Genomic DNA, 22,243 nt, shown 5'->3' on the forward strand with positions numbered 1-22,243 from the left:
AGAAATCAAAGAAGCAAACAAATATGCACAAGTCCAATTTTCAGAAATCTTTTGTAAGTCCTCATTGACATCCAATACCATAGCTAGCTATACCAACTAAAAAACAAGGTTCACCTGCAAAAAGCACAAACATGGCCTTGTTAGAACTATAAATTCCCTCCAGCTTTAAATTTCTGTGTGTCTATTTGATCAGACAGATTAAAAACAACAGCAAATGGAAACCTCATTACTTAGTTCATTGTGTGAAAAAGTCCTACCGCAACATTTTCTTCTTTCTAGAGTATATGAATAATGTAGATAATTTCATTGTTCTTTGGAGCACATATCTAAATTCACATCATTCAGTTTTTGAGATAAAAATCTCTTGCTACTTTTCTGCATTACCTAATCCTATGCATATTTTACCTGCAGTTAGGACCATATGAAGCATTTCTTTAATTTGAAAATAAGTACAATATGAGGAATCCAGAAGAATGATTATTTCCCAAGGTTCCCAATTCTGGGATTGCAAAGGTTACCAGCGGATTTATATTTATAAGACATTTACCAGTAGCTAAAGGGGGGTGCACTGAAAAGAATGATTCTTTCAATTCAATACTCACCAAGCCTACTGAATGTGGCTGCGAATGCATCGACCTCATAGATGACATACTGGTCTGGTGCATATATCCATACCCTTGGGACTGACTTTGTTGATATGCTCCAGGAAGCACAGGGGCTGCACATTAAAGACATACAGAAGAATTACTACAAGAGTTAAAACAATATCCTTATTGAGTGTGTGTGTGCAACTTCTCTTAGCGGTTGGTAGCAGCTGTAGATTGCTCTCCCGATTAGAAACCTGCAGCATAAATTGGGATTCATGTTCCAAAAGGTAGGTAACTCTAAATCAGTAGAGAAGAGTTTTAAGTGACAAAACAAGCCTTGTGTAGGTTGAATTCTACATAAACCTAACACAATCAGCAGAGAAATATTCATTAGCATCATGAATAACTGGAAGCACAACAGTGAGTAGGAAGGCTTGAAAGACCTCGAGAAACATGACCAGACATGTGCACCAAAATCAGGGACATCACTAAGGCCAAGTCATTAAACACAGCTACATCGCCCAGGGTGTGAAAAGCACACACCCCTGAGTGACATAGTTAGGCCAACTTGACCCCTGGTGTAGACAGCACTAGGTTGACGGAAGAATTCTTCCATTGACCCAAGCTACCACCTCCCAGGGAGGTGGATTAACTACAGTGATGGGGAAACCGCTCTATCACTGTAGTGACTGTCTACACTGAAGAGCTCCAGCAATGCAGCTGCAGCACTGTAGCTGTGCCTCTGTAGTGGTATAAGTGTAGACACAGAACGCAGAACTTTGATGCTACACTGAGATAGTAGAGAAAAATGATACCATGGGGGCACACGACAGTTTGATTTTTGTTAATGAAAAAAGACAAAACTAAAACTAAGTACTGAAACAAAGTTGAAATATTTTAGTAACACTGCTTAACCAATTTATTTCTAATTATAGTATATTTACCTTCTTTTATAGGCTAAAGACCTAGAAAAACTTATTTCATCTAGGTATATGTGATCGTTTAGCAATGGGTACTGATCTAGGTTCCCTTAGTTTATGCTGACTCCATCAACACCCTGGCCAAGCATAGGGATTAATTAAAATCTGCCAATTTCTTTCTGTCCCTTTCCTTTGTCCTGCTATGTCCATTAGGCTCTGTCCAACATCGCTCTTCCCTCCCACAGATACACACACATTTTTTTGGTAGTGTGATTTTACCAACCACAGGTGACAACACTATACTGTGTTTTATTGATGAAAAGCTGCTGAAAGTTCGAATAAAAACCGTGTGGACCCTTGTGATGATTTGGGAATGTCTAAAATTTATGAATTGTGATGTGAACTCGATCTGTGTCAGGCCACAAACTCCATCTGGTACATTTAGCTTTTTTGCCTTCTCTGTTTCCTGTTTGCCTCCATGTTGGGCTGAAGTCCCTACACAGAGAGATACAGGGCTGACACTAGAGGGTAGTTGACTAAGTACTCAGCTACAGGAACTCTAGAAATTCACTCTAGACTAAAAACTGGTCGCTACCCAGAAGAACTGGTTTACCAGGGGGAGATCACCTTGTCAACAAAGGCGTTTGTGCTTATGTGGAGATGCTGAAAATGGCATCATCTGACACAGAAGAATGAAAGTTTCAAAAGGGATGAAGAAAAGGAGTACTTGTGGCACCTTAGAGTAACAAATTTATTTGAGCATAAGCTTTTGTGAGCTATAGCTCACTTCATCGATGTATGCAGTGGAAAATACAGTGGAGAGATTTTATATACACAGAGAACATGAAACAATGAGTGTTACCATACACACTGTAACGAGAGTGATCGCCGTTCTGCTCAGGGGCCATTTTCCTCTATTCCAGGAGAAAGAAGCAATGCAGCATGAACCATGCACTGAAGCCTGACCCAGCCCAAAGAATGTCCCGGAGTGGTGAGGAAACTCAGGTAGAAATATTCATGTAATGTTTATTGGTTTAAATCTTCTGTGTTCTTCTGTGCCTTATATGATTAAGTATAAAATAACACGTGTTAGACACCGAGCAAAGTCTGTGTGTGATAGGCTTCACAACTGCTGCATGCCCCTAAGAGAGTTAAACTGTAAACCAGCAGCATCACACCCTGAAGTGGAATTCTGGGAGAGGGTGTGTTTAAATACACAGGAGACTGAGGGAGCTCAACAGTGGGTTCTACCTTTCAGACGAGAATACCAGACAGAAGGTCTGTGCCCCAAGAGTGTGCCTAGGGACCCCAAGATTGAGCAGTGGCTGGATTCTGTTCAGGCTCCAAGAGCTTAAAGCACCTGTGAATCCAAAGCACCAAAGCCTGGATTTTCCTCACAGCAGTCCTTGGGAGTGGCTGGAATGGGGGTGCTCGCTAAGTTCTGTGACAAACCTCTACCCTTACTCCTTGCTAGAAGGAGATTCCTAGTAATTTAAATCAACAGTCTCTGTTCCAACATCCTGTTTTGACACCGGACTGACAGAATCTGAAAAACAAGTGTCCTTGGGCATCTGTGAAACCCAAGTGTAGCTGAGGTGGCCATTCAGTATCTTTTCAACAAGCCTCTGTTTTTGGGGAAGGTGGACGGTGCTGACAATAACTGGTAAGGTGGTTAATATCCAAACAGTGAAGGTTTAATCATTTCCTGTCTAACCATGGTTTGCAAGCCTCACCAATATTGGGCCTAACATCTCTCTGCTGGTTTTATCCAGCTATTGAGAACCTTAGCCCATCTCTCAAATAGTTAATTGGCATTCGCCAAGCACAACTGAAACCTCACTAAGCAACAGTGCAAAAATAATCATAAAGATGGTACATTTCTTTTGACACTTTTTCCACAAAATGATCAAGCCTCAGGATGGGTTCAAAACTGATACAGGACAGGAGCAGTGCAAAAATAATTTATGGAGGGGATCAAGAGGTGCAGAATTAATTAATGTGGGGCTGCAGAGGTTGCAGAATTAATTTATTGGCAGTTAAGGTTTTGGGGAGGAGCTGGAAGACAGCACACCATCAGGCAGTGCTTTAATGAAAGATATTGGCAAGTATGCAAGAATCATCTGGCCTTTTTACCTCTGAAGGAACCAGGACGTATAGAAGGGTGTGAAATGAACTATGGGGAAAGGTTTGCTGAATTGTGCTGGAATGAAAGTTCAGTTTGTGCTTTGTGAGAAGTTTCATTTTCATTTTACCCAACCTGCTTCCCTATCCCTAATTCTGAGATTGGTTGTTTGAGCAAATGGTTAGAGTTTTCCTGTAACTAGTAATTTTTTAATATGTAATATATTAAAATAAACTACATATATGATTAAAATATTGAGTGCTCATTATCCAGTCATCATATCCATTATGTTATACTTTTTAAAGATAGTGAATTACTATATTCTTAATTAAGGTATTTGTGATTTGGAGACACCTATTTCAAATTACTACAAATGCACAGATTGTGCTGTGAGGTGAGAGAGTAAAGTTGAAGCCATATGTTGATTTAGTCAGAGAAGTTCCTATAACATGAAGCAACTTGGGGACAGTAATATGCAGTACTGGAATATGATGAATAATGCATGTTTTAGATGTGGCGACTTCATTCTTGTGATGTATGAGTGCACAGATACTTTAAAGCAGTTTAATCATCAGAAAATTAGTGCTCATTAATGTGTTCACAAGGTGATCTTGATATTAAGTTAATGGTTCTAAGCAGTTCAGATAATTTATGTTTCAATGTTGTCACATACTACTTCTAAATGATCAGACATGGCCTCTCCTGAGAAAATGGATAGAAGCGCAATTTAGTCAAAAGTTACTGTGAGCACGCTTCGGTGAACATATTTTGCCTAATTTCAAACTCATTTGAACACTGTGGGCCAAATTCACCACAAGAGTAAATGAGAGCAACTCCACTGAAATCAATGGTGTGTTCTGCTTATGCCAGTGATAAATGTGGCTATGTGTATTCAAAACTAAGAGCAGAATTCAATCTTTTTGAGTTTACAATGTATTGGGAATGAGCATCTGGTCAGTTCTTATCCGTTACTGAACTCTGCTCCTGCTCTAGCAGCTCACACTCCCTCTGCTATGCAGGGACAGAAAGAGAGAAGGAGTCCTCTACTCCTGTCAGGAGAGGCAGATAAACACCAACCCAAACAACCCCTTTACTCAGCTCCTGTCAAGAAAAGGCACCCTAACAACCCCAGCTTTCATCCCAATGGAAAGTGGAGTGATGATGCCAATGGAAACCCTTCTCTCATGACTTCTTCTCCTTAATAGGGCCTACGTCCCTCAACAATCATCACTCCTCTCTCATTGTCTGTGTTCAGAGTATCTTCCAAATCCAGAAAGGCTCTTCTGAGAATGGGTGGCCCACACACTCAGAACCAATATGCCAACCATCGGCAGTAGGACTGGGGAAATATGCTTCCTTGCCCTGATGTCCAGATTCTGTCCAGGCGAAAGAAGTCAAACAAACAAACACAGAATCTACTTGCTAATGTTATCTAGCTGTAATAGAAATTTCCAGAAATTACGCAGGCTACATAGACTCATAGAAGATTAGGGTTGGGGAGACTGCAGGAGGTCACCTAGTCCAACACCCTGCTCGAAACAGGACCAACCCCAACTAAATCATCCCGAGCGCTACAGCGGCACAGTTGCACCACTGTAGCGCTACGGATGAAGATGCTCTTTGACAATGAGAGAGAGCTTTCTCGTCAGCTTAGTAACTCCACCTCACATGACAGGTGGCAGCTATGTCAGTGGGAGAAGCTCTTGTTTGAAAATTTAATAAGTGAGCGATGGAGGCTGGCATCATGGCCTGATTGGAGGTGGGAGTCAATAACTTGATAGTGAATGAGGTGTTAGGTATGGTGAGGACAGATCGTGAAAGGCCTTGTAAATTAACCCAAGTAGCTTCTGTCTGATGCAACAGAAAATGGGGAGCCAGTGGAGGGATGCAAAGCGTGGGGCAATGTTCTCAAAACAATCGGCTAGGGAAATTATCTTAGCAGCAGTGTGCTGAATAGATATGAGTAGGGCAAGACTGTATTTGTCAAGGAGGATGTTGCAGTAATTGAGACACAGGTTATGAGAGCCTGGACAAGCATTCTACCTGCAAGAAAGGAAAGCCCATATCTTAGAGAAGTTCTTGCTGATTCTTTCAGCATGATTTAGACATAGCCTGGCTGTGAGGCTCTAGAGAGAGGTATGAATCGAAGGTGACTCCCAGGTTATAGGCCTGAGCTACAGAGAGGGTGATGATATGAGGATGACTGGGAGAGGTGGGGGGGAGGGGAGAGATTAGAAGCTCTGTTTTAGCCATATTGAGTTTGAAATGATTGCTACATAACCATGAAAAGATGTCAGAGAAACAGGCTAAGCCTTTAGTTTGCACAAAAGGAGACAGGTCTAGAGTAAAGAGATAGATCTAGGAGTCATCAGTATAGAGGTAGTAGTTGAATTTGTGTTTGCTGATGAGATTACCCAAAGATAAGATGTAGAAGGAGAAGAGAAGGGGACTCAGGACAGAGCCCTGTGGGACCCATGCAGAAAGTTGAAATGAGAGTGGGGGTAGGGTGGGGCTGAAGAAGATCCTCCAAAGGAAATTCTGAAGTAGTGATAAGAGAAGTAGGAGGAGAACCAGAAGAGGACAGAGTCACAGAAGTGAGGTAGAGTAGACCAGGAAATGATTTTCCTGCACTGTGAGAAGTTTTGAGATTGCAAAAAAATATTCCCATCCCAAATCAGGACAAAAAGTGAAAAATCTTAAATTTTTTCACAAACTGAAAATCTGGAGAAAAAATGGTTCAAGTAAATAAATGTTTTGTTTCGATAATTTCAAACTGTTTCATTTATATTTTGATCACTTTAAATTTATTTTTTACTATAATTAGCTTGAATTCATAAACAATGTATTTCAAACCAGAAAAAAACCCACTTTTTTTCATTTCCTAACATCAAAATGACAAGTTTGCGTATTTTACGCTATCCTAAATTTTAAAAATATACAAAATAAACTGTACACAAATCAAATGTATTCACAGAAAAATCATCAAAAAGTATGGCTGTGGAATGAACTTTCAATGGGAATAGTAATTTTATAACATTTAAAATAATTATTAAAAGCAATGAGGAGTCCTTGTGACACCTTAGAGACTAACAAATTTATTTGGGCATAAGCTTTTGTGGGCTAAAACCCACTTCATCAGATGCATGGAGTGACAAAAAGTAGGCAGGTATAAATATACAGCACATGAAAAAAGATGGGTGGTGCCTTACCAAGTGCGGGGTCAGTGCTAATGAAGCCAATTCAATTAGGGTGGATATGGCACAGTCCAACAGTTGACAAGAAGGGGTGAATATCAACAGAGGGAAAATTACTTTTTGTAGTGCTAATGAGGCCAATTCAATCATAACAGGAGAATGTAAGGGGGATCTTCAGAAGGAGATCCCTGTGGAGATTTCCCACCTCAATACTCCCTTCATGGGGAGGCATTGGGATGGAGTGAGGTTAGGCCATGGGTCAGAAACCTCCTCATCTGTTAGTTACTCTGTAACTTACATCCAAACCATTTTGTAAGAAAGTTTTAGAGTACTATATATATCTAAATTACAATGCCACTAATCTGCGAAATGTCCAGTGCAGTTTGGAGACAGAGAGAAGCATCATCACCACTAACAAATTATATACAATCCCTGTTTCTGGGTATTACTGAGTGCTAAGGTAGGGGCCAAGAGACAGTGAGGTGCTCACCTATTGGTCTTCAGGAAGCATACTGTCACCCACACTGGCCCCGCTCCAGCGGAGTAGCAAAATCTTGATGGCCACTGCTTCAGGAAACCGCAAACCCCAAAATTAATTTTTAATGCTGACTTACAGGTTTGCTGCTTATTGGAGCGTGGTTACGTAGGTTCAACTATACAGAACAACCCTGATTCCCTGAGAGCCAGTTAGAACACTGGCTTTTTTATTTTAATGCCTGCAGGTACAATATGACCAATAGCATATCTATCATGAAATACAGTCATATACAATATCTCAGGATATTCAAGAAGTCAGAATGTTTTGAATAGTCACCAGCCTATAAACTACAAACAGAGGTTATTTGTAATGTTCACATCTATTGAAACTGAACCTAAGGCTATGTCTACACTGCAAACTAGGGGTGTGATTCCCCTGCGTGCATACACATACTTGTGCTAGCTTTCATCAAACTAGTGCCAGTATAAATAGCAGTGTAGCCATGGCAGTGGCAGTGGAAGCAAAGCTTAGCCATGTCAAGTATGCATCTACCAGTTTCAGATTCACAGTTCAGACAGCCTAAATGTTTTCTGTGGCATTAACTAAAACAGTGAAAATAGTGAAAATCTGTAGGTGAAGACAACAAGTCATTGATCAGGGTTATATCAGCAGCAGCAAACTAGTATAAACAGTTGTTACAATGACAAATTAAAAAATTATGAGGTCATATCTGACATTTAGAATGTTATGAACATTTATAACAATATAACAACTCATGTTAGCTGAAAGTAACAAATTGTTTTACTGCTCTCACATCCCTTTGGCCAGTTGAGACCCTCAGCTCCTATAAAAATAGTACCATTTGGACTATTCTGCTTGTAAACCTAAAAATGGAATTTATTGTCCCCAGTTTTAATCCTTAAAATATCATTTGGAGGTTATTGTGAGCACTAAATATTGCAGAACAGCTAAACCAGGGGCAATGAAGAAATAGCAACATTAAAACTTTGTGTCCTTGAGGCACTCGTTTTTACTCACAAAACCAGAGTTTTGATATATTAAGGACATTAATTCAATCTACGATCAAAAAATGAATAATTGCGGAAAGTAGACATATCTCAGAAGCACAATTTACACCAGATACTGATTTTTGTTTAGGCAGTTCTGGGTTTATCAATCTGGTGTTAACAGAGTTTCCATATCTGTTGTCCTGAAATTATGACTAGAGTTCAACTCATATTTATAGCCATACATACATTTCTACTTATATGGTTTTGGTTTACCTTGGTGCTGTTCTGGTAGTCTAAAGATGAGCTTCTCCAACCATTCCATATACACTAGAGCAGTAACTACTATTAATAATTATATAAGAAATAAGTAGACTTGTCCCCATTTCTTACACTGCATTTGTAATGGTTGTGTACATAGATCATACAGCGCACTTCAACAGAGCACTAGAAATGTATTCCAATAGTTTGCAGGTATGGCTGCAGGATTTGGTATCATGTCATGTCTCTCAGTGAAGTGCAAACCTTATTACAAACTGGGTTTTTAGCTGGCATGTCACATCGGGTGCACAGCATGCCTCAGCTGAGAAAGCAGAGTGAGACACTTCACTTCACAGCACGACACTCTCTTAATTTATGAAGACACGCAACAGCCAAAAAAGCCAGTTTGTGATATGCCTTTCCCAGTACTGAGAGGCACACAAACTGTCACAAAATACTGCAATTCCTTCTCACATTGTGTACAGGGCAGTTTTCGTTGTATTGTGCTTTCTCACACATTATTCTGAAACAATTAACAAAAATGAAGGGCATACTGGTAACATTAGCAATGTGTTCTAATTTGTAATTAGATCTCCTATATGCCCTTCATTGTGTACATAAATCATACAGCGCCCTTCAATACAGCATGGCCAGAGGGCAGCAGGAGAGTGGTTTTTTTCGAAGCAGAAAAGAATTTTATTTGTGTAACACTTACAAGAATCACCAAAAAGGATAAAGCAAAACTATGCAACAAAACAAAAGCAAACACAAGGTATAACACAGCAGTCTTCAGGAGGGAGAAGTGTTCAGGCTAGTCTGGGCCCAGAGAGGGGGGGCTTCCTCGACACTCGTGGTCTTCCACCCTCCTGAGTTACCTGGTGGCCTAGAGCGGGCGGGCTTCCTCGACACTCATGGTCTTCCACCCCCTCGAGTTACCTAGTGCCACACCCAGTGTCACCGATTATCCCTCTCCTGAGAGTGCCCGACAAGATGGGCACGGCTGTGGGGTGACGGTTTAGGGGTGGGAGGGGGACTACAGCCACGTGTGATAGGACCCCTCCTAGGTGACAGTGATGATGGTATCCACAGCGGCAAACGGCTGGGGCCTCTCGCTCTTCCCCTCAATCAAAGGGTCAGACGGAGGGAACCGGATGGGGTCACCGAGCAGAGAAATTCGGACAGCGCCCACCGCTCCTCGAAGGTATCCAGGGAGTCAGTGGACGCCGCCCAGAGGAACTCCGCCCGGATACGTGAATGTACTGAGGATCGGAAAACGGCCCTACAATTGCAGGACGCTTCATTAGCCAACCTCCCCTCTCTGGTTTTATAAATGGCTGTTTTAGCTAGGGCTAGGAGGAGGTTAACCAGGAGATCTCGCGATTTTGTGGGGCCACGGATGGGGAGTGTGTAGATAAAAAGGTGAGGGGAAAAGTGTAGCCAAAAGCATAATAAAATATTTGTGAGGAGCCGGAAAAGGGGCTGCAGCCTGGCACACTCTAAATATACGTGCGCCAGGGTTTCCCTCCTGTTGCAAAAAGGGCAAGTATCTGGGATGGGGGTGAACCGCGTCAAAAACACGCCCGTGCTCACAGCTCCGTGAAGGAGCCGCCAACTAACGTCCCCGACGGGCCTTGGGACCAAGGTGGAATACAGGCTGGCCCACCGGGGTTGCTCACCCTCCAAGGGTGGCAGGAGGTCCCGCCACTTTGTATCGGGGCGGGACACCAGGGTGTGGGCGTGAAGGGTGTGAAGCATGAGTGTGTATAGATATTTCTGTGGAGCGATTTGGACGCTGACCGGTTGCAGTTCATGCAGCCGGCTCACAGTGAAAGGGTGAGGGATTTGTTGGGATCTACGGGGTAGGGGCCCAATTGAAAGGTCCGGCGGGCTTGGGGTAGAGGGTGGGCGGGGTGTGCCCTCGTGCAGGGCTCAGCTGAGATAAGCCCAAGCAGCGGGCGTCAAGGCGGCCTTCACCTCCTGAAGTACGCGACAGGGGGTATGAGGTCTGGAGAGCCCCATGCGCCGAGCAAGCATCAGGGGATCCAGCCAGTCTCCCCGTTCATAGTCCAGGAGGTCTCCGACTCTCGTGACTTCTGCCAGGACCAAACTCTGGCACACTGAGCGGGACTCTGCCGCCTGCACAAGGAGCTGGGGGTTGTGTAGTAGGGGCTCCGTGAGGAGATCTGCTCCCACGGTGACCGCCATGGACCTGGTTGTTGAAAACAGTTTCCAGGTCCGGAGGAGGTCCTTGTAGAAGACCAGCAGCCCGGAGAGGTCTCGCGGAAAACCTTTTGGACAGAGATAAAAGAGCTGCCGGTCGTATCGGATCCCTTGGAAGCGGCGCAGGAAGGTGTGCGCCAGTATGCTCCATGTCGAACTACCTGCACTATAAAGGAGCCTCTGCAGGGCCTGGAGGCGGAAGACACGGACCTGAGTGTGCAAACACTTCAGGCCCTGCCCTCCTTCCTTCAGGGGTAGATGAAGAACCCCAACAGGGGCCCAGTGCATTCCTGACCAAAAGAACTCTAGAATTGATGTCCGGAGGTTGGTCAGGAAACCCGGGGCCGGGACCAGGGTGTTGAGCTGGTACCAGAGCGTGGACAGGTCTAGTTGGTTAAGCACCAGTGCTCTCCCTCGGAGGGAGAGACATCGGAGTAGTCTCGTCCATTTCCGGAGCTGCTCTATCACCCCACCTTCTAAATTTTGCCAGTTCTCCGGCAGAGAAGGGTGCGTGGCAGAAAGGTAAAAGCTTAGGTAGAGCAGTGGACCCGCGCTCCACCGAATGGTCTGAAGCGCGGGTGGGAGAGAGCTCACCTGCCGCCAGTCCCCCACCGCCAAGCCAGAGCTCTTGACCCAGTTGACTCGGGCGGAGGAGGCTGCTGAACAGATGGCCTGGCAAGCCTCCACCTGCACCAAGTCGCCTGGGTCCTGGACCATGAGGAGCACGTCATCGGCGTATGCCAACAGGACCAGCCGCAGCTCCGGCTCCCGTAGCACCAACCCTGTCAACCTCCTTTGGAGGAGACAGAGGAAGGGCTCGATCGCCAGAGCGTACAGCTGGCCCGAGAGGGGGCACCCTTGCCGTACTCCTCGCCCGAAGCTGACTGGTTTGGTCAGGGTCCAGTTGAGCCTAACCAGACACTCCGCGGAAGCGTACAGCACCCGGAGAAAACTCACAAACTGAGATCCGAATCCAAACGCCTGCAGAGTGCCCAGGAGGTACTCATGGTCCACTCTATTGAACACCTTCTCCTGATCAAGAGACAGGAGGGCGAATGTCAGACCGTCTCTATGCCCGAGTTCCAAAAGGTCGCGGACTATAAATAGGTTGTCAAAAATGCTGCGGCCCGGGACAGTATAGGTCTGGTCTGGGTGGATCAAGTCCGCCATCACGGACCCTAGCCGTTGCTTTCGCTACGATTTTGTAGTCCATGCTAAGGAGCGAGACGGGACGCCAGTTTCGTAAATCGCGGAGGTCCCCCTTCTTCGGCAACAAGGCGAGCACAGCTCACCTGCACGAAAGAGGGAGGACCCCGCCCTGCAAAGACTTGGACCAGACAGTGGCTAGGTCTGGGCCAACGATGTCCCAGAACGCACAGTAGCACTCCACGGTCAGCCTGTCCATGCCCGGAGATTTATTGGTGGGCATGCAAAGGAGGGCTTCTGAGAACTCGGCCAGGGAGACAGGCAGCTCTAGTAGGTCTCGGTCACCAACGCTGACCGTGGGGAGTTCCTCCCAGAGCACCCTGGAAGCGCCAGGATTGGTCGGATCTTGTGTAGATGTCTTGTGACTTCTACACAAGCCCTCCCACACATCTCCACCGGATCCGTGAGGGGGGTGCTGTCTTCTGCTAGAAGGCAGGTGACGTGTTTCTTGGCCCCCGTCATTTTATCCAGGGCGTAGAAGAAACGGGAGCCGCAATCCATCTCCCGAAGGAGGTGGATGCGGGATCGAACAAAGGCACCTCGGGCCCGATGGTCCTCGAGGGCCCGGAGCTCCTCCCGCTTCTCCCGGCATGCTCCGCAGAGGAACGGGTCCTTGGGGCTGGCGGCCAGATGCCTCTCCATCTCTAAGACCTCCCATTCCAACTGCTCTATCACTGCATTTCTCCGTCGGCTGGTGCCCCAAGTGTAGTCATGGCAGAAGAGCTTGGCGCACACCTTCCCTAGATCCCACCATCGTCGCGCTGAGGGAAAGGCACGCCACTGCTCTCACCAGGCCAGCCAAAACTCCCGGAAGGACGTCATGAAGCCCTCATCCTCCAATAGGCTGTTGTTAAAATGTCAATAGGCCGGCCCCAGCCTCTCTGCGCGGAGGGAGGCTGTTATGGTGGCTAGATGATGGTCGGAAAATGGGGCCGGCTGAATGTTGGAGGAGTGGGCCTGTGAAAGATGGAAACGGGATAAATAAATATGGTCCAACCGAGAGTGGTGTGACCGATGGGCCTCACCCGGACAAAGGTGAACGGGGAAGTGTCATCTGGGTGATGGTCACGCCAGACGTCTACTAGGGAGTGATGTTCGACTATTTCTCGGAGAATGTTTGCAGCGGCCGGGCTCAGCTTGGCCCCTGAGCGGTCCTGTTCCTCGAGGGTGGTATTAAAGTCCCCTCCCAGGACTAAGCACTCGTGAGAAACTAGGGTGCTGAGGAAGTCGGACACCCGCTGATAGAATTGCGGCCGCTTTTTTGGTCGTTGTTGGGGCATAGATGTTAACGAGGTTGACCACGAGCCCCTCCATACGGACTCGGAGATGCAGCAGGTGGCACGGCATGGCCTCAGTGACCCCTAGCACCTCGGGCCGTAGGTTGGGGGAGAACAGGGTCGCCACTCCAGCTTGTCGAATCGTGAAGTGGCTGAAGTAGACCCGTCCCCCCACTCCAGCCGCCAGCTGTCCTCGGCGGTCAGATCCGTATGGGTCTCCTGCAGGAAAACCACAGAGTAGCCCCCTTCCCGAAGGTAAGAGAGCACCTGGGACCTGCGGAGAGCCACCCTACAGCCCCTGGTATTCAAAGTTGCAATAATGAGAGGCGTCATGCGGAGGACTGGGGGGGTGGGGGTTCCTTGTTGGCGGGGGTGTTCGCAGCCCCCGGCGGGTCGCGCAACAATCCGTGACCCATCTCGTGAGTAAATTGTCACGGAAGCTGCGGGCCCGCCCGTAGGCCGCGGCAGTGTGCCTTCCTTTCCCTTTACTCTCCTTTATAAGGGCCCTTGTGGCCTGGAGGATTTGATCAAAGTCCCCCCATAGCTGGAGAGCTAGCTCTACCCTGTTGTGGAAGCCATGGATGTCTTCTAAAAGCTCTCACAATGTTTTTCGCAGCTCATAGGGGGGTGGGGTTGCGATTTCCAGGTTATTCCCTGGTGGGGCTCTTGGTGCAGCCTCATGGTCTGCTGAGGTGGGCAGGCAGGATGCAGACCACCGATGGGACGTCTGACAGGCTAAAGTTATTAGATCCATCTCAAGCCTTGGGGTAGAAGGGGATGGTGGAGGGAAAATTGCAGCTCCTAATGGGTCGCGGCAGGAAAATGCAAAGGCTGCTCCTTGGGGGGAATCCGCAAAAAACGGGAAAGAAATAACCCCAGGGGCGGCAATAGCATTGCAGGAGGAGGTGGATTGGGCAGGGGTGGGGGTGGGGGCAGAGGCGAGGTTCTGGGCTTCGGGAGGCAAGCAGCTGAGAGGTGGTGCCTCCCGAACAGATTCGAGGGTTAAGGGGGTGGGTGGGGGGCTTCCAGTGATGCTAGGCGCAGGCTCTGTGGTGGATCTGGCAGCCATGGCATCAGGTGGTGGATCACCTTCTGCAGGGTGCTCGCCTGGGAAGGCGGTTAGGGGGAGGGAGCATGGGGAAAGGGGGACTGGGGTAAGGTTGCACAGATCGAGGCCAGCTGGCAGTAGGTCATTCTCTCCCTGGGTGACCGGGGTCAAACCTAGGGCCTCGATCTCCTCATACATGGAGGAGAGGTTGTCTTCTGCCACCCCGGGGGTCTCCCCTCTGGCGCCCGCTACGACGGTCGCTTCGGGGTTCGCGGGGGGGTTCCGGTGATATTTGGGCAGAAGGGGCTTCCTCAGGGGTCTCGGAGGGGACATTCTACCTTCCAGTGCTATTTTGTTTTCCCCTCCCGACACCGGCAGATAGATCTCACTTGTGGGCATAGCAGAAGGCTCAGTGTCAGTGCCTTCCTTCCCGGTCTTCCAGGGGGCCTCTGCATCGGATGGGTGCAGCGGAGCTCGAGCCTTCTGCTTGCCTCACTTTCCCTGAACTCGAGTCTAGCCCTCCATAGCATCGTCTGGGGGCTGGATAGCAGGGGTCGTGTTGAGGGGCAAAGATGATGGTTCAGAGGCTTGGGGGGGTAACGGTGAGGCAGCATGAAGGGGGGACGGTTCTCCTTGGGGAGGGCCCTCTCCAATGCCCGGTAATATCTTTGCTGCACCCTCCTCCATAGGCTCTGCTGGATTGTTAACAGCAAGGGCGGGGCTCCCTCGCTCATCTGGGCGTTGTAGGGGAGGTGTCTCTTGGGCCCGGGCAGGAGCAGCGGTGGATCGAGCAGGAGGAGAGGTGGTTTCAGATGTCGGGCAGCCAGGGGCGTTGACAACAACGGAGCCGATGTCCTGCCGGGTCTCGGGGATCTCGGGTGCCCCTCCCTGCCAGGCCAAGGTGCAGTCTTTTCAGACATGCCCTGCTGATCGGCAGAGGTAGCACGGGGCCTCTCCTGTGGAATAGTAGACCCGATAGCGGGCTCCCTGGTAGGGGACTAGGAAGGACCCCTCGAGTGCCTCTCTGTCACGCGCCGCCAGTGGCAGTAGAAGCTGCACTTGCCGGCGGAACGAAAGGACGTGACGGAGAGTGGGGTCCTTGCAGCCCAACGGGAGAGGGCTGATGACAGAAACGGGTTTCCCCAGGGTGGAGAGAGCGGGTAACAGGGTGGCATTGGGTAGAAAAAGAGGGATGGAGGTCAGGACTAGGTGGACGTCCAGGTCTTCTAGAGGCTCCAGGTGGACAAACACGCCCCCCCCCACCGCCAGGCCCTTCTCCACCACCTCCGGGGTGGCAGCCTCCGATGCTAAGAAAAAGACGACCTTCCCATACATTTTGGAGGCCGCCACAATAGCCGTGGGTCTTACCACCCTCGCCAATGCCTGCACATATGTCTCCACGTGGGGCGAGGCGGGCACCAGGAGGCAACGGACGCCATGCTTCCTGGTCATGGTGGGAAAGGGGCCCCGGCCGCTATTGATGGTAACAGAGGCGGTGGGTGGGTGAGATGACGAGGCGGCAGGCGGGGGGGGGCTGCCACCGCCCGGGCATATGCCCTGGGGGCCGGGGGAGGGATGCTCGCAGAACTGGTGGAGGGAACAGCGGGGAGGGATGCCATGGTTGATGACGAGGCCACAGCGGTGGGGGTAGCCCCTGCCATGGAGGGCTTGGTGGTTGTGGCGGGGCCCTTCCCCTTCTTCGCACTGTGGCCTTTCCGGCTAACCGGGGGGCTTTCCTAGAATCTGGGGGGGGCGGTGGGCATAGCAGCGGCAATAGTCACCACGGTGCCTCCGGCTGCCGATGCTCCAGCAGTGGTCGGGGGGGAGGCTTGGAGGTTGGGCAGTTGGGGGAGGGGCAACTGAGGTTGTTAGAGGGGCCTCACCCCTCTCATTTCCCGCCATCGTGAGCAGGGAGAGATGGGGAGACACCAGAAGGAGGAGGGGGAGGCAGATTAACCACTTCTCCCCGTTGGGCTGCAGGCGGGGAGGGAGGGGCAAATGGGTCGTACTGGACAGGGGAAGGAAACAGGAGTTGGGGTCAGGTAGTAGGGGCAAACTGTGGGGTGGGCAGTCCGGGGGAGGGGGGAATGCGGACCCACGCACGTTTGTCCAAAGAGTCTCGTTTGGTCGGCTGTTGTGTCTGGTCCAGACGATGGAATTCAGGGCAAGCAGTTGAGTCTAGAGGCAGATGGCAAGCTGCCAGCAGGGACGGACGGCGGGGGGGGCCATGATGGTTGTAGTAGTGTTGGGGGGGGCACCGATGGATTGGGGGGCAGGTCCATGCCACACCCCCGTGCCCCTACAAACGCAGTTAAGACACAGTCAAACTCCCCCCACACAAGAGTACAGTTCAAAAGTTACTCAGTCTTACGGCCCCCTCCATGATGATTTGTAGCTTCCCTGGGTGATGTCTTTGTCGGCTGTCTTCTCTCCCGGGCTTTGTGGAACATTCCATAAATGCCAAGCAGATAAGAAGAAGAAAAAAATAACTTGTCGATTAATTACGGATCCACAAACGAACAGCAAAACGGTTGGGTCTGGGGGCGTCCACTCCCCTCCTCCGGGGAGCGGGTCGGCAGTCCTCCCCTCCTCCTCCGGGGGTTACAGCTGAAGCAATAGCAGTGTCCGAGGGCAGGCGTGGGGGGGCTGGCAGGCAAGCTGGCAGCCGACCAGCACTTGAACGGCAGCAAAAAAAACAGCAAAAAAAAAAAATGAAGAAAAAGTCTCTGGCCCGGTCGGGGGGGGAACTGAAGCGGGGCAAAAAGCAAGGAAAGCCCAGGCCAGAGGGCAGCAGGAGAGTGCTAGAAGGGAGCCTTCTTCCCTGGAGAGGGAAGAAAGTTTGCTATAGATTAATTAAAGCACCTGAAGCCAATTAGAGCACTTGAAGCCAGTCACCTGAACCACCACTCCTTGCATTCAAAGATAGAGTCTTCAAATGGGTAAGAACTAGGTCATGGTCCCTAAACAAGCACTCTCATTTTCTTTGTGGAGAAATTTAAGAAAGGGCACTTTTGTGAGAGTGAGCCTTTTTAAAGAGAAATGCACTGGTCCAGTCAAAAATCAGTTTGTCAAAGAGAATCCATTCTCATTGCAGGGGTCCCCAATCTTGCAAGCGGGTAAACCCTCATCTCATGTTTAATGCAAACACAATGTATACATTGAATAAATTGTGGTACCAACTAATATAGAACAGATAATCATCTATTTCTGTGCATTTTACCCCCATCAAAGAATTTAGTTTACTACTTCAGTCACTTAAAAATTGTTTTGACAAATTTACATCAGATGTACTGATTATTTTGATTTCTTCCTACTATTCACACTATATTAGGCATTTAAAAAAAACAGAAAAATCATATGAGTACTGACATGGAAAGAAAGGAAAGCTTTAATGTGGTTATCTTTGCCAGAATACAGACATTCTTCTCACATCTAGTTTTCAGGCTGGCAAAGCTGGCGTGGGGCCTGAATTTACAAGAAATAAAATTAAAAGCATTCTGTATAGTCTGAAAGAAAGCTAAATCAGAAACAAGTGAAAAATGATGATGGAAAAGAGAAGCATACATATGACTCAAAAGAAGAGAGAGTAAACAAACTATTCTCTTTTGAGGCGTTCAGTCTTAAGTGTCTCTGTGGTGGGAAGCCTGCTGATGCACTGGAATGTGGCTAGGCGATCCCTAAAAGTCTACTGTTCTTTCCATACAGTTAGGGCCCTACCAAATTCATGGCCATGAAAAACATATCACGGACCATGAAATCTGGTCTCCCCCATGACATCTGGTCTTTTATGTGCTTTTATGCTATACTATACCAATGTAATGCGGAAGACCAGCATTTCTCAAATTGGGGGTCCTGACCTAAAAGGGAATTGTAGGGGGGTCACAAGATTATTTTAGGGAACCTGCGGTATTGCCACCCTTACTTCTGTGCTGCCTTCAGAGCTGGGCAGCTGGAGAGCAGCAGCTGTTGGCCGGGTGACCAGGTCTGAAGGCAGCGCCCCGCAAACACCAGCGCAGAAGGGTGACAATATCATACCATGCAACCCTTACTTCTGCACTGCTGGCTTCAGAGCTGGGTGGACAGAGAGTAGTGGCTGCTGACTGGGGGCCCAGCTCTGCAGGCAGCAGCACAGAAATAAGCGTGGCAATGCCATCCTAGGTCATCCTTACTTCTGCGCTGTTGCTGCCGGTGGCTCCTGGCCAGCAGCTGCCCCTCTCCAGCTGCCCAGCTCTGAAGGCAGCGCTGCTGCCAGCAGCAGCACAGAGGTAAGGGTAGCAGTACTGCAACCCCCCTACAATAACCTTGTGACCCCCTACAACTCCTTTTTGGGTCAGGACCCCTACAATTACATCATCATGACATTTCAGATTTAAATGGCTGAAATCATGAGATGTGCAATTTTTAAAATCCTATGACCGTGAAATAGACCAAAATGGACTGTGAATTTGGTAGGGTCCTACGTATAATCCACAACTCTTCTCCTCCCAATTTTTGATTACTGGACCCTAGGGAACTACATTAGGGAAAATACAGTTCAGTTTCCTAACAGGGGTTCTGCCTTGGCTGCCAGAGAAGAAAATGTAACATAGCTGTGTCATTCTGGTTGGCATTTTATTATGACAGAGCTCAGTCAGTGGAAATGGAGAGGGGGTTTATCTGGCCAAAGACTTCTTCCCTGCATCCTCCTACCTATTGGTGGTGGGGAGGGGGTCCACTGCTATGGATGATGGCAGAAGCTTCCCTACATTTTTTTCCCTGAGCAATAGTAGGAGACAACCCCTTTTCTACACTCAAAAGCAGGTTTTTGCTGTAGAAATTGAAGGAAAACAGAGAGAAAGCGAGAGAGAGAAACTGGACTCTTACTAGGGTTGCCCCCTGGTAGGTTTTTAACCAGCCTGGCCAGTTTTGTACTTTCTTGCTTATTAAAAGATTTTATATCAGGATGTTTTTTTCACATGGGACATGTTTGAGTGCTCTACAGTTCACTCCCTGTACTCCCGACTTTGGCACTGTGTTAGGATAAAGTAAGAAAAGTGATAAAATAACATGAAAATACACATCTTGTGGTGTTCTGTGTGTGTCTGTGTAAAATGGTTATTGACAACAGTTTAGTAATAATTAGTGATAGTTGGCACGAGGACCCTTTTTGTTCGGGGGTAGGAAGGGGAGGGCACTGGCCGGGTTTTCTACATCTTGAAGGTGAAAACTCTAACCCAGACTCCCTTCCTAGCTCTCCTCCTACTTGCTGGAGCCTCATAAGAGGGTTACTACAACCCTAATGTACGCAGTCTACGTGGCACAAAAAGTGAGGAGAGGGACAGACAGAACAGGGAGCAGCTCCACAAATCCTGCCATAAGTGAGATCCTCTCTTCTCCATTGCTCTAGGCTCATCTGTCTCCTGATTAGGCTAACCCAGTGTGTAACGGCGCACCTGGCCTTCTGGGGCTTCCATGATCCAAGAGGCAGGGACTTTTTTAGTCTGAAGAAGGTTTTGTGTGTGCATTATGTTGGCTGCATATGCACAGGCATCTCTGGGTGGGTCTAGGAGTTTCCCTCTGCAAAACTAATGTTTTAAATATCAACTTCAGTAAGATATAGTGAGATGTAATGGGAAGCACCTAGCATAAAGTGGTATATAGTGAAATTTTGTTGGCAGTGAGATATAGTAGACTGAGAGGCCCACACTTGTTCAAAGCATTGCAGTATTCAAACTACAGTTCTAATGATAGTGATCATCGTCCTATTATGAAATGTAAGAAAAGGAGCTCACTATAAATGTATTCCACTATTATACAAAATAACTCAGCAGTACAAATGAAAATGTGCTGTCTTTTAGGACAGACTATTTTATATAGACATGCCCCAGGGATTGTTCTTTGTCTCAGCTCAAAGAAGGTGTCTGATAAGTACTAAAGCTAAGGGAACCTTTCTTTTCCCCAGTAAAAACAGTCATTTTTTGTACTTTCTTATTTGTATTTGAGACTGTAGGTCTGAGTGGGTTTTGGATTCTGTCTGAATATCCAAAAACATGGGTCTAAGAAGCACTAGGACTGGCCATGGCAAGTGGGCTCCATTTTCTGGCACAACTGTAGTTGAGCAGCTGTCTGTGATTAAACTAGCCTTACACATCTGCTCTCAATGCTATATGTCCCTGCCAGCCTGCAATGCACTCCAATCTTAGTAAAGTGGAGGATAGATAGCTCCTGGAGTCCTGGAGAAGGTGGGCAGGAAGGGAAGGCTGCAGGTTAAGGTGCTCTGGAGTCTCACCCTCACCTAAAACACATGTAGAGATCATGTCTGGAAGGGATGGGGAGCAGTACAGGAGGAGAGATGTCTCTGCCTTACCATGTTGCCCATTAGTTAGGCTGGTATGAAGGGGAAAGGGAGGGCTGATTCTCCCTCCAAAACCTCCATCCCCTTTGCTGTCTGTCACTGTTTTGTGCCCTGAGACCCATTATTCTGCAGTAGCTGCCCCCCTCTCTGCCCTATCATGGAGGTCCAGTTTAAGATGTTTCCAAGATACTGATCACCAGTATTGGGATAAACATGAGTGAGAACCCCAGGAGATGGCTGGTGGACCCTGATAGCCTGGATGCAGAAGGGGAAATGTTAAGTCTGTGCAAACTGAGGTACACATGTGTACCCTCATTCCTCTTTGCAGTGGGAGGATGAGAGGATTTAGAGTTGGCTGAATTGCAGGGGTTAGGTTGAAGGGCTCAACCCTGAATATTGTTTATTTGGCATGAGGTCATTTAATGCGGCATTGGACCTACGTAAATGTTTGGTATTCCCATTAAAATTAAAAGGTAATAAATGTGTGCTTCCTGCTTAAAATTCATTTCAGTATTAGTGTTTCATTCACCTGTGAGTCCTGGCCTAAGCTTTTTTGGGTCACCAGCTGTCTTTGCTTTTTCCTGGACAAAGACCTCTGTAAAGGTCTGAAGACAACATAAGGCTGAATTAGAAAACACTAAAACATCAACCTACCTATTTTTTTCCAATATGTAACAATACTAAGTCCAACCATCTTATCCAAATGACAGAATGGATTTGACACCTACTTTATTACCTTCCTCTTACTCACAAATTAAAAGAAAACTTAAAATAAAGTGACGATTCTGGCTCAGGTTGCAGACATTCTGAGAAAAGTGTGTGTTTGTGCGTGTGTGTGGAAAATGTACAATATGCATGAGCATGACAATGAAAACCTGAAAGGCAGAGAGGAAATAAAAAGATGAATGAATGTAAGGATAACAATAGGAGGAAACCAACCAGGAAGAGTTTAACAACAAAAGACAGTATATTGGAACAAAATACATTAAAGTAAGAATGGCCATACAGGTTCAGACCAATGATCCATTGATCCCAGTATCCTGTCTTCCAACAGTGACCAGTGCCAGATGCTTCAGAGAGAATGAATAGAACAGGGCAAATATCTTTCTTCATATGGAAGCTCTTCCATAACCCTAATCATTTTTATTGTCATTCTCTGTACTTTTTCTGATTCTAATATCTTTTTTGAGATGCAGTGACCAGAACTGCATGCAGTATTCAAGGAGTGGGCATACCATGGATTTATATAGTGGCATTATGATATGAATTAAATGAATCCAATACCAGATGGCAACTAAGATCATTTTACAGAAGAATCCTCAGAATCAAAACAAAACTGGGTAAAGTTTTTAAAAAAATCCTGCTGATTTAAATAAAAAAAGACAGTACATCAGAACAAAACGAGAGCTGAAATGAAAACCTCACTGAGATATAGTAAATTGGAAGATAATTAAAATAAAAACTGAAAGACGCAAAAGAATATTGGAAAGTGAAATGAAAACATTTCGGGATCAAAACAAGATGGAAGGAAACTTCCATAAAAGATAACTACAATAGAGGAGGAAGAACCTTAAGGAAAAGACTCTCTG

General features: G+C 47.3%; 1 protein-coding gene across 3 annotated transcripts in view; it reads right to left on the bottom strand.

Annotated features, from left to right (window-relative positions):
- The window catches only part of NEBL (nebulette), a 427,388-nt gene that overhangs the window by 27,466 nt on the left and 377,679 nt on the right, over nt 1-22,243 (bottom strand). For all 3 annotated transcript variants that reach the window (XM_073334198.1, XM_073334199.1, XM_073334200.1), the window contains one exon: nt 603-718. In XM_073334198.1, coding sequence (XP_073190299.1) covers nt 603-718 — 116 coding nt within the window. The remainder of the gene's footprint in view (nt 1-602; nt 719-22,243) is intronic.

This window comes from Lepidochelys kempii, chromosome 2, assembly GCF_965140265.1.
Source record: "Lepidochelys kempii isolate rLepKem1 chromosome 2, rLepKem1.hap2, whole genome shotgun sequence".
NCBI classification, from domain to species: domain Eukaryota; kingdom Metazoa; phylum Chordata; order Testudines; family Cheloniidae; genus Lepidochelys; species Lepidochelys kempii.